The following is a 17,476-nucleotide window of genomic DNA, read 5'->3' as shown; positions in this document are numbered from 1 at the left end:
ATCACTTCATGGCAAACAGATGGGGAAACAATGGAAACAGTGGCAGGCTTTATTTTTTTGGGTCCAAAATCACTGCAGATGGCAATTGCAGCCATGAAATTAAAAGACACTTACTCCTTGGAAGGAAATGTAGATAGCATATTAAAAAGCAGAGACATTGCTTTGCCAATAAAGGTCCATCTAGTCAAGGCTATGGTTTTTCCAGTGGTCATGTATGGATGTGAGAGTTGGACTGTGAAGAACGCTGAGCGCTGAAAAATTGATGCTTTTGAACTGTGGTGTTGGAGAAGACTCTTGAGAGTCCCTTGGACAGCAAGGAGATCCAACTAGTCCATCCTAAAGGAGATCTGTCCTGGGTGTTCATTGGAAGGACTGATGCTGAAGCTGAAACTCCAATACTTCGGCCACCTCATGCGAACAGTTGACTCACTGGAAAAGACCCTGATGCTGGGAGGGATTGGGGGCAGGAGGAGAAGGGGACGACAGAGGATGAGATGGTTGGATGGCATCACCGACTCAATGGACATGAGTTTGAGTAAACTCCAGGAGTGGTGATGGACAGGGAGGCCTGGCGTGCTGTGATTCATGGGGTCGCAAAGAGTCAGACCCGACTGAGCGACTGAACTGAACTGAAACTAAATACTTCTGCCCCTGCAAAAACGAAGAGAAAAACTACTAAAGGACTTACTGGTGAAATAGCACACTCCACTCTATGTGATGTTTGGGAGAAAGATCACACAGTGCAGAGCAGAGGCTGCATAAGGAAAATTGTCAATTGAATCTGAAACGCAGCCAAATGAAGAGAGGCATTTTTTGGTATGCAATCAAAATGACAATTGCATATATGGGAAAATAAATTTGAATGTTTCTGATCTCAACCGGAAAGTTTCATTCAAATATGCTCTAGCAATTTTCATCTTAATTGCACCTCGCTGGTCTAGAGAATTATAAAAGACACTGCATCAGTAAGAATTCAAGAACTCAAGGTTAAAACACAATGTAGTTTCCTGACTGCTTTTGGACATAAAAAAAAATATTCTTTATGCATGATTTCAATTTGCAAATGTTCAGATTTTAAAACTAAAATAGTATATATATTGTCTGAATGGCAAACACTGTTGATATTTTTAAATAGAATAACATTTCCTTAAAACCAGTTCATGAATTGCAACAATGAATTCATGTGGTACCTAAGACACAGATGGTGAACAAAAGCTGCAGAAACCCACTGCTTTCAAGTATACCCACCAAATGGGCAAAGGCATTACTGGCATTTCAATAGGTAAACTGAGTTTCTTAAATTTCCAGTGTCATCAATCCATGGCATAGCTGCCTCGTAATGTAGCCTCAGGTTCCAAAAAATGGGGATACAGTCAACATGACATCAACTGCATAAGACCGCTCACGTTTACCGAGTACAGTATGGGAGGCACCATGCTAGGTACTACAGAGACAAGCAATACACAGTCCACCTAAAAAGAGTTCAGAGTTGAATGCAAAAAGACCACTGAGTAAAAAAACAACAATAAAACAAATGGCAAAGATGTTAAGGCAGATCAAATTCCTTACGGGAAAGAATGCAGGGAAGGAGACCTGCTGATGGGAGAACTAAAGGAGATGGTGGGGAATTTGGCAACAGCTATTACCCAGGTGGCTCAGCGGTAACAAATCCGCCTGCAGTGTGGGAAATGCAGGAGATGCGGGTTTGATCCCTGGGTTGGGAAGATCCCCTAGAGGAGGAAATGGCAGCCCACTCCTATCTTCTTGCCTGGAGAATCCCATGGATAGAGCCTGGCGGGCTACAGTTCATGGCGTAACAAAGAGTTAGACATGACTGAGCACATACGCACACATCAAAGTTTAAAATGCTCATGCCTTCAATCTGGGAATTCAATATTTAGATATGTATCCTAGAGAAACACATGTATGCCAAGACATGTACAGAGAGGTTCGCTACAGTATTACTCATAAAAGTCAGTATTACAAATAACATTGTAAATCAACTATGCTTCAATAAAAAAGGGAGACTAAAAAGAATAAATTAAATAACCAAATGTCCATCTATAGAAACACAACAAATAAATCATGGTTATCTCCAAACCAGAAAATACTATGCATACAGCCACAAAACATAAGGTAAATATGCATATAGTAACATTGAAAGATATTCTGTTTCGTGACCAAAAATTAAAGGTGCAAGATAAGTACAGCATGACTTAGGTAGGAAAAAAATTTTTGCATACTTAAATATATATAATGTAAATCAGTGTACATAAAATAATGAAAAAGGATACTCACAGAAGTGTTCACAGGTGCTATCTCTAAGTAGGGGAATGGAAAGTAGGTCAGTGTAGTGAAAGAAAGCTTTCATTTTTCATTCTATTTATGCACTGTGGGTATTTTTTATGATGACAGTCTATTTGTGTATTACTTACATAATCAAACACACACACATGGCGCTATGACAAGTGTAATTACTGCTGTATGGTGGTGGTGGTGGTGCTTAGCTGCTCAGTCATATCCAACTCTTTGCGACCTCAGGGACTGTAGCCTGCTGCCCATGGATTTTTCCAGGCAAGAATACTGGAGTTGGTTGCCATTTCCTCCTCCAGGGGATCTTCCCAATCTAGGGATCAAATCTGCATCTCTTGCATCTTCTCCACTGGCAGGTGGATTCTTTACCACAGAGTCATCAGGGAAGCCCATGTCGTATGGTGGTTCAGTTCAGTTCAGTCGCTCAGTCGTGTCCGACTCTTTTCGACCCCATGAACAGCAGCACACCAGGCCTCCCTGTCCATCACCAACTCCTGAAGTCTACCCAAACCCATGTCCATTGAGTCAGTGATGCCATCCAACCATCTCATCCTCTGTCATCCCCTTCTCCATCCGCCCTCAATCTTTCCCAGCATCAGGGTCTTTTCAAATGAGTCAGCTTTTCGCATCAGGAGGCCAAAGTATTGGAGTTTCAGCTTCAGCGTCAGTCCTTCCAATGAATATTCAGGACTGATTTCCTTTAGGATGGACTGGTTGGATTTCCTTGCAGTCTAAGGGACTCTCAAGAGTGTTCTCCAACACCACAGTTCAAAAGCGTCAATTCTTTGGCGCTCAGCTTTCTTTATAGTCCAACTCTCACATCCATACATGACTACTGGAAAAACCATAGCCTTGACTAGACAGACCTTTATTGACAAGGTAATGTCTCTGCTTTTCAATATGCTGTCTAGTTTGGTCATAACTTTCCTTCCAAGGAGTAAGCGTCTTATAATTTCATGGCTGCTGTCACCATCTGCAGTGATTTTGGAGCCCAGAAAAATAAAGTCAGCCACTGTTCCCACTGTTTCCCCATCTATTTGCCATGAAGTGATGGGACCAGATGCCATAATCTTAGTTTTCTGAATGTTGAGCTTTAACCTATGTTTTTCACTTTCCTCTTTCACTTTCATCAAGAGACTCTTCAGTTCTTCTTCACTTTCTGCCATAAGGGTGGTGTCATCTGCATATCTGAGGTTATTGATATTTCTCCCAGCAATCTTGATTCCAGCTTGTGCTTCCTCCAGCCCAGCGTTTCTCATGATGTACTCTGCATATAAGTTAAATAAGCATGGTGACAATATACAGCCTTGACGTACTCCTTTCCCTATTTGGAACCAGTCTGTTGTCCCATGTCCAGTTCTAACTGTTGCTTCCTGACCTGCATACAGGTTTCTCAAGAGGCAGGTCAGGTGGTCTGGTATTCCCACCATCTCTTTCAGAATTTTCCACAGTTTATTATGATCCACACAGTCAAAGGCTCTGGCATAGTCAATAAAGCAGAAATAGATGTTTTTCTGGAACTCTCTTGCTTTTTCGATGATCCAGTGGATGTTGGGAATTTGATCTCTGGTTCCTCTGCCTTTTCTAAAACCAGCTCGAACATCTGGAAGTTCATGGTTCACGTATTCCTGAAGCCTGGCTTGGAGAATTTTGAGCATTACTTTACTAGCATGTGAGATGAGTGCAATTGTGCAGTAGTTTGAGCATTCTTTGGCATTGCCTTTCTTTGGGATTGGAATGAAAACTGACCTTTTCCAGTCCTGTGGCCACTGGTGAGTTTTCCAAGTTTGCTAGCATACTGAGTGCAGCACTTTCACAGCATCATCTTTCAGAATTTGAAAAAGCTCAAGTGGAATTTTATCACCTCCACTAGCTTTGTTCATAATGATGCTTCCTAAGGCCCATTTGACTTCACATTCCTAGACGTGGCTCTAGGTGAGTGATCACACCATCATCAGCACAAAACCAGACGGGACTCTGGTGCTGGGAAAGCTGAGCTTTGATCTAGCCACTCCTACCATCAAAGGGGGCTGTGGCCTGAGGTCTAGTAACCAGGTTCTCCTCTCTCCACCTCCTCATCTACCATACAGAGAGAATGCAGTGGACACCAGCCTTTCCAGGTTGATGTGAGAATAGGATGCCCTCTAATACCCCTGTGCTTCTGTTCCTGCTGGTCACACTGCCTGGCATGCCTTTCCCTGCTCTTTCTGGCCTAACTAAAATAAAAATCAGCTCAAATACCACTTCTTCTGTGAAGTTCTCAATAAGCCCCAACTTGTTATTCACTGCTTCTTCCTCTTGTATTTCTTTTAAAGTATATTTTGTTCTACCATGTATTTACAGACTGACTGTTTGTTTGTCTGTTTTTAAACCTTTTATTGATGCTTTTGAACTGTGGTGTTGGAGAAGACTCTTGAGAGTCCCTTGGACTGCAAGGAGATCCAACCAGTCCATCCTAAAGGAGATCAGTCCTGGGTGTTCACTGGAAGGACTGATGTTGAAGCTGAAACTCCAGTACTTTGGTCACCTGATGCGAAGAGCTGACTCACTGGAAAAGATCCTGATGCTGGGAAAGATTGAGGGCAGGAGGAGAAGGGGATGACAGAGGATGAGATGGATGGATGGCATCACCAACTTGATGGACATGGGTTTGAGTGGACTCTGGGAGTTGGTGATGGACAGGTAGGCCTGGCGTGCTGTAGTTCAGAGGGTCACAAACAGTCGGACACGACTAAGCGACTGAACTGATAGCCAATTAACAATGTTGTGACAGATTCAAGGGGACAGCAAAGGGACTCAGCCATACATATACATGTATCCATTCTCCCCTAAACTCTCCTCCCATTCAGGCTGCCACATAACATTGAGCAGAGTTATTTGTCCCCTAGTAACCTTTAAACTTGAGTGCAAAGACTATACTATTCAACTCCTCATTGCCTAGGGACAATATTAAGATTCATTAAAAGTATATGTCCTGGAAGGGAGGAAGGGAGAGAAAGAGAGATTTAGGATATTAAAATCTATATAAATATGAAAATCTATTTACTTAGGATTCAAAACTGATTGAAAGTTATCAGAGTCTTCATTACAGCACTTCATAGTGCACTGAGGAGCAATCAGAGTAACTATCATTTCATGAGCACTTACTATGCGCCGGATACTGAGCTAAACCCTTGTCATTATTCTCATTTATTTCTCACAACATCCCTGTGAAGGAGTTACTCTTTCTTTATACAGATGAGACCCCTGTGGCTAAGAAATGAGACCTGACTTACTGAAGGTCATGCGGGAGTCACACCCATATTTGTCTAACCCCAGAGCTTTGGACATTTTCTCAGTAGTAAAACTATCGCTACTGGCAGCCATGGTCAGTTTTCTAGGGGCCTTGAAGAGAAATGCAAAAAAGAGTAAACAGGTCCTAGGCTGGCATCTGGGAACCTGGCTTTTGAAACAGTTCCTAAGTGATAAGGTTGCTTTGCCCATCTGGGGCACTGAACATCTGCTTTCCTTCTGTGAGCCTGCAATTTTAGTAGTTGTTGCTGGCAGAGAATGCCATGGTCTGTCTTCAATAAACATCCTGGTCTCAGTCTCAAATGGGCTTCCCTAAGAGAAACAGGGTACATGCGATGATGTATTGCATTGCTGGAAGAAGGAGGCTGTCTGCTGACCCCTCCCAGGGGGCGGGAGAAAACACAGGAAGCCTGTATGTGAATTTCTCCAAACTGCCTGATGTGTCTTTCCCCTTGCTGATTCTACTGTGTACCCGAGAATATGATTCCGAGTCCCGAGAGAACTTCTAGTGATTTCCTAATCAAGTGAGTCATCCTGGGACTCCCGACCCAAAGCACAGAAACCAGAGCAGACAAAACACACTCCCAAGGAGCAAAACAAAAGATAGCAAACAAAACATCTCAGAGGAGAAACGGCAAAAAACAGCAAAACGGAGCCTCACTTCTCTGGATTGTCTGGAAACTTGATCCGCAACTCTTGGTTTTTGTATGATCTTTTTTCAAATGTCAGGATCATTTTCTTCACTGAGCTTTCATCCAATGGTTCCTCCTGGTGTAAAGAGACAAATGCAACAACTTCAGTCCAAAGGGGTTGTTTCTTATTCACTAATCACTACTTCTTTCTCGTGGCCCTTACATCCCATTCCTACCACTCACCTTTCTGGATTGAGTGTATAATACACACATACTCCTCCATTAGAATGAGGGCTAAGGGTGTACACCATGCGCTACTTAGTATCATTACTCTGTGTGTCTCATATTTAGCACTGGAAGTTCAGCTTAAGGTGTTAAAGATTCACTCATTCAACAAATACTTCTTGAGCATACTGTATGGTATTAGAATAAGTGACAATACTAAATGAATATTATATAATATTTATCTCATCCTTCTCTTCTTTCATACAGGTAAGATAATCTTCAGAGGTTTAAAAGAACTTGTTCAAGGTCAAACCCTGAGTCAGTGACAGTGGCCCTCAATCTTTTCCCCACACCAGGGGTCAGCAAACTATGGTCCACATGTCAAATTCAACTTAGAGCCTATTTTTGCAAGGCGGGAGACTGGGGTTCAATTCCTGGGGTGGGAAGATCCCCTGGAGGAGGAAATGGCAACCCACTCCAGTATTCTTGCCTAGAGAATCCCCATGGAAAGGGAGCCTGATGGGCTACAGTCCATGGTGTCACAAAGAGTCAGCCACGACTGAGTGACTGAGCAGACACACACATACACAAGATAAGAATGGTTGCCAAGCAGCAACAGTCACTGCCTTGTGTTTCTTAGACATCACTGTATCTAGCCCATCCTAGCTGCTGAGAAGGGAATCAAACAGGGACCTGGAATCCTGATACAGCAACAAGAATTTAGTAACCTCGCTGAGAGTAAGCATAAAAAAACCCCAGCAGGCCACATAGTTTTCTCAGTTCTCATATACTGGAATAATACCTACAAAGGTAAATAAAATGAATTTTTGAAAACACAATCATTTCCTCCAAAAAAAAAACCTACACTAAAATTTAAAAAATGTTTTTTCTTCAGTTTATTTAGCAGTTTAATGTGTTGCAGTTCACTCTGCTTCTCTAACACTCTCCCAACTCCGAGCTTCACAGCTTTATAGTCACTGACCATAACTCACACCAAAAGAAACTGCCATTAAGAGAACCAGAAATAGATCCTTTAGGAAAGCACTGAATCATCGCATAATTCTTTTAAGTTCCCAAAAAATGTTAGCTATTATTTTATCAAATTTAGATTCGAACATATTGAGTTTTAAATGGGAGATACCTGTAACATTCATTTGGGCATGACACATTTCTTAGATCTTTAATCAGTGGCTCCTGGACCCTGAGGCACTCTTTGGAACCACCCCACCCCCAACCTGCTCCCCAGTGTCCACGGCTTTAAAGAGAAGTTCCCTGACTTGGTAAAAACTGAAGTCAATGCTCTGGCCCAGTCAGGACTCAGAGCTTTAGCTTCACTACTTACTACCCACGTAGCAATGTTACTTTGCTGAATATATTATCTTCAAACCCTCACCAAGTCTCATCGATTCTACCTCGTGTGTGAGTTCATCCACTTGCATTTCGAATAAAATTCCAAATTGTTCACATGACCTATATAAGGACAGTCTGGCAGGATTTGGCGCAGTAATCTCACCAACCCCAAATCCCCGTTGGTGCCCCATATCTACTTGTTCACTGTTGACTCTCCAGTGCCCAGGATAGGGCCTGGCATACAGGCGGCATCCAATGAAGATCTTTTGAAGGAAGGAAGGAAGGAAGGCAAGCAGAGAGGGGAAAACTATTACCTATATCTTTCAAGGTCATAGAGATGACCTAAAGACATGAAGTACATAAATCTGTTTTATAAACTACATGACACTATATTAATGTAAGCTATTATTGTAACTCATTGTTGTTTGGTTGGTCTCTAAGTCATGTCTGACTCTTTTGTGACCCCATGGACTGTAGCCCGCCAGGTTCCTCTATCCTTGGGATTTCCCAGGCAAGAATACTGGAGTGGATTGCCATTTCCTTCTCCAGGGGATCTTCCTGACCCAGGGATCAAACCTGTGTCACCTGCCTTGCAGGTGAATTCTTTATCACCGAGCGACTTGGGAGGCCCTTATTGTAACTCTTAGCATGACTGTTAATGTATCCAACTTATCACTGGGATTTAACTGAAAAATAATTTACATTTCTAGGAAAGGGTCAAATCACTTTTAAGCAACTTCAACACCCGTGGCTCTTCTTTCTCTTAGCTAACATCCTGACCACCCTCTAGAAGAAAACTTTATTAGTGTTAATAATACAGCTCTCATAGGATTCCCAGAGTCTTAGTCTCTCCAGGGTTTGGCCTTCCCTCCTTTAATCTGTCTCCAACACTGGGGGAAAACTGAATTATCAGTCTCAGTCATCAGGCACGGCAGTATCTCCAATAGCTCAACGTCAGAAACCAGAGGGAGATTTCAGAAAGATGAATGCTGGTGATGTAGCACAAAAAGGACAATCATATTTTACAAGTTCACGTGACTTTACAGGGGCAAACATCACTTGTTTTTCATCAAATGGGACTTCGGTGGCAGAGAGAAAATAACTCCTGGACTTGTAGCCTTCCATGTGTCATTTTTACAAAGCGATCTCTCTTTCCCTGTCCCTTCCCAGAAGGGCTGGTCCCACACTGCATTTCTGTCTCCCAGGCTAGAAACCATTTACCCGTGACAGCTACTAGCCTAATCCCCCAGTACCAGCAGTGCCCGACACGGGAATTATACCTGCCAATTAACTGCTGCTGCAGGGCTAACAGATTGAGCAGAAGCTAGTGAGGAGGGAGGGCAAGCGGGAGAATGTGCTACATGCACTGTTTGTCTAAGGCTGGCAGGACTACTGTCCTCAGAGAGGAAATTCAAGACTGTTTCCCACCACAGATTTCCAAAGTGTCACCACCTTTTAGGGGCAGACCCCCAAATTAGCATTGGTGCAAATCCTAATGAGGAGAGGGCTATTGTCATAACACAGTAAAGACCTTTTTTGGAATATGAATCAATTTTTTTTTTTCTTCTCAGATTCATACTCCAGCTTCATTTTTTTAAATCCAAACTTAGCATCGTGTCTTTAAGGGAACCAAAAAACAGCTGGCTCTTAAGAATCTATTTCCATAATTCATATTGAACAAAATGCCAGAGTGAAATAATATACAAGTTAACACTTCAGGATTTAAAAAGACACAAAGGCAAGGTCACTTGATTTTTAATCGCTGATATTTTACCTCTATTCTTTTCAGCTTCATTCATTTATTCATTCAATAAATATTAGTTAAGGGCCTATACCAAGAGCTAGGCATTGCTTGGAATGCTAGAGACACAGCTGTGAACAAAACACAGCCAGTCCCCGTTTTCAGAGGAGGCTGGGGAGAGGACAACAGATGAGTAAAATAACAAATAGGAATTTCAGATCATGACAAGAGCTGTGAAGACAATATGCAGAATAAAGTGGTGAGAAGGTAAGAGAATGACTTACTCTCAAGAGGGCACAGAAATGAAAAGGCTCAGAGGCAGAAGCGAGTGCAAAGGCCCTGAGGCAACTTGAGGAACTGCAAATAGAAAGGGCTTGGGCAGCTCTTTCCCTAAATAGCATTTTTTCAATCACATCTAAACACCTAATCCCTTACCTCTTCCTGTAATTTCAACTTTGTTGCTTTGGTAAGGCCATTTTAACTGCCTGAAAGGTCCTTCTTTCACTCGTTCGATAAAATTCTATTCCTCTTTCAAAGATTATCGACTGTGCTTAAAAATGAGTGCCTTCTATGTGTCCTCAGTATGGGCTAGGAAACCACCGTGATCCTCCTCTAATAGTCCATACCAATAGCCCCACAGTTCAGTGCTTGGGTCTCAATTATAATATATAATCCAGAATAATTTAAAAATTCTATCTGTAATGTTCATCACACTTTGCAAAATGCCTTCCAAACTCCACTTAACCTTCATATCAACAAGTGAAACAAATATTCTTAACCCCATTTTACAGATTAAGCTGGGAAGCTCAGAGAAACTAAGCATTTAATCCCAAATAACACTCTACAGATACTGTGTCAAGGCTGAGCATCTCAGCCCCCAGCCCATTTCTGCCACCTTACCTCTTCTTCTTCCTCCTCACCCTCTCTGTCGATAATCTGAAGCAGCCGTTTTTTGTCATCATCTGCTTCTTCTACCACAGTCATCTCCTCCTCCCGATAGCGGCCACGCTCTCGAGTACCAGCTTGTCTCCGACGCAGCTTCAGCTCTTCCTCTTCATCATCCCGGGGACGTTTTGTGCCCCTGTTGGGCTAAGAGAGACAAAAAAGAAACACAGGATTTCAGAGCTGGAAAATATGTAGAAGGGCGTACACACCAAATATTCCAAAAATGTTCAAAAATTCCCCAACCGAAAAGCACCATAGGACACAATTTCTACCACAAAATGAAGTAAAGCTCTAAGTCGTTATTTTTCAGGCCCTTAGAGATTCTATACATACAGGGTTACACTCACCTACAGGATAGTTGTTACAGAATTTATTTGTTACAGAATTTTTTCAAGACACAAAGGTTAGCCCTTCACAAAAGTTCTCGTTTATACAGAAACCACAGGCAACAAAGTCACTTTGAGCTAATTAAGGTCAATTTAATAGTTAGGATTCAGTCTCCAATACCGATCCCTTAGCACATGGTTTTAATTCAGGTCTGAGACAGATTATAGTCACTCACAAGCAGCTCAAACAGACAATACTACATATATAACTTCCAAGGGTCTACAACACTTTAAATTCCTACTTTACAGGCGAGTACAGTAAGGCCAAAGGTCAATGATTACCCACGGTCACAAAACAGCAGTTTTTAATTGGAATAAAACAGGGCACTTCTGAAATGGGTTTCAGAACTGAGGAGAAAGAACACTGCACTCGACACCCAACAGTCCAACACCTCCATTCAGCTCCAAGTATTACTGTGCAACTTCAGGCACCTCATTTAATGTCTCTAAGCTTTAGTTATCTCATCTGAAAATGGAGATTACAACCCTTTTCTCCCTGTGTAGTTAAAAACAAAGGTTTCTTTGTGTATATGAACCATTTTTTTCAGCTTTATTGAGATATAACTGACATTAATATAATATAATATAAACTGACATTAAGAACTTAATCACTGTGCAAGTTTAAAGTGTACACATGACAACATGATGTGATTCACACACACACTGCGAAATGATACCACAATAGGGTGAGTTAACAACTCTATTACCTCACATAATTACATTTTCCCCCACTCCCGATGGCAAGGACATTTAACATCTTAGTAACTTTCAAGTACATAATACAGTATTATTAACTATAGTCACTCTGTTATACATTAGATTCCCAGAACTTATTTATCTCATAACTGGAAGTTTGTACCAAATGGCTGCAAACATTAGTGAAAGAACTCTAAATGATTCATATAATAGTACCATACAAATTAAAATTATTTTTGTTGTTTAGTTTCTAAGTCATGTAAGATCTGTTGAGACCCCATGGACTGTAGCCTGCCAGGCTCCTATGTCCATGGGATTTCCCAAGCAAGAATACTGGAGTGGGTTGCCATTTCCTTCTCCAGGACATCTTCCCAACCTAGGAATCGAACCTACGTCTCCTGCTTGGCAGGTGGATTCTTTACCACTGAGCCACCTGGGAAGCATATAAAATTATTTCTATGAGTTAACTCATCAAATGATTCTGTCTTCCCCAAAACAAAACACTTGTGTTAGACTCTTCAATGAGCTTTTCTTTATCTGTTATATTAACTGCACACACCAACAGTGTGCTGGGTGCAATGTGGTATGTTATTAGCAAAGTGAGGAAAATGCTGCATTCACTGCCATCCTGCTAAGTGGTTTGGTGATAACAAATTTCTCTTCTACATGTTACACATCTCATCTTGTGACTTATAAGCCACACTGTTACTGAACTCTGCCACCCTAGTGGTGCAAAGTCATTCCCCTCTATATTCAAGTACCCTGCTGGGTCCACATACCAGGTGCTTCAGTAAGTCTCAGCATACAACACCGCTTAGAAAACTCACAGTAGACAATTTGGTTTGTGGGGTACCACCTGCTATTTTTCGCTCTGTTCCTGAGTCTCCCTGGGATAGCTTATAATTTCATATGATTCCACTCTATTTCCATAAATATAAAAATTACCAAAATTGCTGCCATTATTACCCATCTACATTTTTAAAAGGAGGAGAAGAAAAAGGAAATCAACATGGCAGTAACCACAGAGTACAAGCAAAAGGAGGTGGTGGTTTTCATGTGAGAAGGAGAAGGAGGTAGTTAGCTCCGAAAGGAGGGCAGGCTCTAAACTGGAAATCTGTAGCTCCCCAGCAGGTAAGGAACTTCAGCCCTCCCGGGAGCACTAATTCTTTCGGGCTCATAAAATAAGCCCTGCTGTGGTTCTGATTAGCGTGAGCCTATTGCAGCAGCCAAGTCAAAGCATGAACTCCATAGTTCTCCATGGAGAGGAGATTTCTGGATTGTTTACCTCAGAGCAGAGAGAAAAGGCAGTGGACCACAGTTAAAGGGGAAAGCTAAATTCAGCCACAGTTAAAAAATGCAAAAAAGAACACTGGCAGTGGCTCTTTCGAACACATCTTCTAATCTACTTCTGTAAAACAAACATTTCAGAAGTCAGGGAGGAGTTTCATTTTCACCACTGATAATAATTTCCAATGAAACAGCACTTTCCTTCTGCAGAACTTAAAGCGCTCCTTTTCATCTTCACCACATGTCTGGGGATGAGAAGTAGTTAACAGTTCTGTTTTATAAGCAGGGAGATAGGATGCCTGAGATCCTTTAATAAACTCTTGTAAAGACAACCTAGTGCCTTCTAAAAGTTGAAACTGATCTCTGGGAAGTTTGCCAATTTTCATGATTCCAGAACCCTAACTGAGACAGATCTGAGGGACTTTCAGCCAAGAACAAATACCCATGAACCTAAGTCATACAAGACCTTGGCCAAGTTAAAATAGCATTTGCTAGGCCATTCATTCAACAAATAATTTGTTAGAGAACTCCAAAGCATGAAGGATCCTTGAGTAATCAGCCTGGCCTAGTACCAGTCCCAGGCTTCCATTAGGGTAATGTCTAAATGGGGACCTGGGATAGACTGCTAGAATGGATTTTGGAGACACGAATAGCTTTGCTAATCTTCATGAAGAATTCCAAGCACATTCCTAAGAGGGCAACCTTTAGGTTTACCCACTGTATCTCCAATTTCCTTCCTCTTCACACAGGGTATTCAGCTTTAACTACTCTCATGGAGGACAACTCTATGACAGAATGAATATAGGAAAACCCCGTGGGATAGTTCAACATGGCTCCTTCACCAACATACCAGCTTCCTGTCCCACTCTCCAACAGATGGATAAGTTGCTCAAAGGCCTGGATATGTTTTATTTCAGCATTTTTCTCTCCCAAGGCAAAATCTTAAGAACTTCTGTTCTTCACTTCTCTTCTCAACTCTCAATTCTCTCTTTTTCGGATACTAATAACCCTCCAAATAGAGAAATTTCTATTCATTTCTGAAATCTGACCACTTTAAGTAATAAAGGTTAAAAATTCGTTTCTTTAACAAATATATAGTAAATGCCAACTGTATGTAAGGCACTGTGCTGGGGACTAGGGACACATGTGAAAATAAGACAAACACTGCTTTGCTCTCAAGGGGCTTGAAAGTCTAGGACACAGCAGCCAGTCAAAATATACTGCAAGCCAAAGATGCAATTTAAAATTTTTTAGCAGCCAAATTTTAAAAAGTAAAAAGACATAGGCAAAATTAATTTTAATATAGTTTATTTAATCCAATATTTCTAAGATATTATCATTTCAACATGCAATGAATATAAAAAAATTACTCATGATGTGTTTCTTTTTTTTTTTAATACTAAGTCTTTGGAATTCGGTGGATGTATTTTACACTCATGATGCATCTCAACACAGAACTAGCCCCATTTCAGTGCCCAACAGACATATGCAGCTAGCGGCTACCTTACTGACATCCCAGGTCTAAGGAATTTCCATCCGAGGGGTTCCTGTTCCCTGATAATGTCAAAATAAAATTGGGTTTCTGGCAACAATGAATGAAATAGGCACTCATACAAAGCTGAAGTCCTATTTGTGAAAGATCACTCACTAAAATCTATGAAGAAAACAACACCCTGACCCAGAAATAAACTTCTAGATTATATTTACCCATATTCACCACTGAGGGAGTGCTCAGTTGCATAAAACAAAGCAAGAATATGCAGGAGGGGAAGAACCGAGGCGCTGTCAAACTGATTTCGATACAGAAGAGCCAAAGGGCTCTGGATCCAGAAAGGAAACAGAACACTCACAGCCTGTCAGAGAGAGGTCAGCAGCTCAGGCCTGAGGTCTCCTTGTGTCTCACACAACCAATCCCAAGAGGATTAAGCCATTCTTACCAGTTACCTTTGGAGATTAATTTGTTTGGGTATCTGAAAGGTGTTTGGAATCCCTCAAGATGAAAGAATGACAAAAGAAACTGTTCTTAATAAAGTCATTTCTCAGCTGCTGCTACCCACAGCAGAAAAATGATTAACTCCTAACTTCTGATGTACTAGAACATCAGCCTTTAAGGATTTTTAGTCTTCTACAATTACCTGCCTTACTTCCAACAGGTGGGGAGTGGAATAAATGCTCACTAAGCATTTGCCACCAGTCAATTACATAGCTGGTATCCTTTCCGGGCTACACAAGGGGTTCCCACTTGCTCAAAGCCAATAGGAAGCTCCAAGAATACATATTACATATATATTATATGTATATATATATATATATATATGCATATATAAATATATATATATATGCATATATAAATATATATTTTTAACTTTACAAAAATCTTGAAGCCTTGTGTATGATGGATGAGATATATATATATACCCATCTGAGTAGAAATAAAAATCAAGACATCGCCATGAAAGCTTTGAAAGCATTAAAAAATTAAATAAGCAATCTGCCTAGAACACTCCCTGCATACCCAGACAATATCCAACCTAAACCTTTAGGTTTCATTTTTCCCTCTCTCTTTCTTTGTCTCTGTCTCTCTCTCTCTTTTTAATTAAAAAGCAATGAGAAGCTGTAGCTATAATGAGGGGCTGTGGGAAAATGCAGTTATATTGGGCTCAAAGTAATGTACCATAGGAAGAGGCTACCTCACCAGAACGAATCCTAAATTAAAACTCCACTATGAAACCAACTCCATTTCCTCTGAGCATGCAATCTATATTATCGCATTTATGGTCTGTCTCGACCTCAATTAGAATTGGGGATGGGGGGGGAAGAAAGGGAACTTCTATAATAAGCAATAATGGCATCATTATGATAAATTATGAAAACACAGTGCAATTATTAATGTGAAGAGCACATTTGTACTAGGATATAATGTAGATGTGCATTTGTGGGGGGAACATCTAAACGTAGCTCAATATTCTGAGTTACCTGGCTAAGAAATGGAGTAATTTTCACAAAATGTACTTTGATGTTAATGGCAGAAAAAATATGTTCAATTTTATTAAGGAAATGGAAAAACTCAAAGGAAATCTGTTAACTTTATAATAAACCAGGAATTCTTCGCCTAGCACTAAGCAGGTCACATATCTTCAGAATATGGGCCTTCCAAGTTGGGGCACAAGTGCCGTTTCCTAAATATCAAACTATAGGAAAGACTCAGAAATCTGAGCGGAAAGAGATGATCTAGTTTATCCCTCTTTTTAGAGAAATAGGGAAATCTGAGCTCAGTGTGTTTAAGCACCTTGTCTGTGGTAGGTAATAACATAAGGCTTCTAATTCCCAATATAGTTCGTTTCCTCCTTTGCCATATTAATCAGTCATTCCTAACCTGTACAGTGGTGATATCCTGTTTGGAGAAGGAATTCTGGAGTCAGATCTTCCTAAATTCAGATCCTGGCCCCTTTACTTAGCAGCCCTGGAAAGTAACTTACTCATTCCAGGTTTGAGTTTTTTCAATCTACAAACTAGTAACAACCTCTTTCATGGAGATGTTTGTGTATATATGTGTGTATACACATAAACGCCAGTGTTTCTAAAGTGCTGATCACAGTTTCGCCCATAGAAGACAATACATGTTATCTCTCTTGGACACACCTGACTCAAAAATCAAAGAAATTCAAGGCTGGAAAGGGTATTGACCATTATCAGTTTTTAAAATAAGGATCCCACTTTTAATGTCAACATACTTGACAGACCCCAAACCCAGCTGCATTTTACAGTATCCAATGAGTGAGAAAATACACAACGACAACAAATACTTTCTATGTATTTGGTAATACTTTTCCAATGAATTTGTGGTTTTGTTGTTTTTGTTTTTTTTTTTTTTGAATTTGTGTTTTTAACTCCCACATTTCTGAGAGGAAGAGCAGAGCTGACAGAAACAGAGAAAGAGTTTGATCAATTTTGAGAGAGATTTTGAGAAACTGAGATTCATTCTACAGAAAGTGCTTGTGTACATATGGATTTGAAACCTTGTGCAATAATTCTGAGGCGCTAGAGACAATCCACACTTCAGGAACCCTTCATCTAACTAGATTATCTTTCTGAGGTGTGAAGACCCTTTAAAACATTGTGGTGTAGGTTGGGGCTTTCCTAACACTTTTGGTGACCAGAAACTTAACCTTCTCCCTAAACTGCACCCCCTCCATCTCCAGATCACTCAGAGAGTTCATTCAATTAAGGAGAAAGCTTTCAACTTATAATTTTCTTCCCCAGTCCATAATCTTTCTTCTTAAAGCAATATAAAATTGGTTTAGTCTCACTCTCACAAAAAAAAAATCTTTAGGTTTTAAGACAGTAATCCTATTTCATTCTGTCTCTCCCATTGCCTTATCTTTTTCAGAATAAACACTTTCAATATGAGAGGGTAAAGTATATGCAACACAGCTAAGGGAGGTATACATAATTAAAGTCCTTCCTACCTTTATTTTGGGATTTCATAATTTTAAAGCTTTCCGATACCTCTTCAGATGATTAGACATATGGAATGCCACAAACCCAAGATTGTGGATGGATTGCTCTAACCAATTCGAAGTGCTCAGAAATCATCTGCTGTTAACCTC

At 40.7% G+C, this 17,476-nt stretch overlaps 1 protein-coding gene across 1 annotated transcript in view; it reads right to left on the bottom strand.

The window, feature by feature from the left end:
* The window catches only part of CTNNBL1 (catenin beta like 1), a 160,933-nt gene that overhangs the window by 121,304 nt on the left and 22,153 nt on the right, over positions 1-17,476 (bottom strand). The window contains exons 2-3 of the mRNA XM_065921981.1: positions 10,453-10,641; positions 6,266-6,372 (exon numbers count right to left, since the gene is read on the bottom strand). Coding sequence (XP_065778053.1) covers positions 6,266-6,372; positions 10,453-10,641 — 296 coding nt within the window. The remainder of the gene's footprint in view (positions 1-6,265; positions 6,373-10,452; positions 10,642-17,476) is intronic.

This window comes from Muntiacus reevesi, chromosome 2 (assembly GCF_963930625.1).
Source record: "Muntiacus reevesi chromosome 2, mMunRee1.1, whole genome shotgun sequence".
Lineage (NCBI taxonomy): Eukaryota > Metazoa > Chordata > Mammalia > Artiodactyla > Cervidae > Muntiacus > Muntiacus reevesi.
This window is presented reverse-complemented; position numbering and strand designations above follow the sequence as displayed.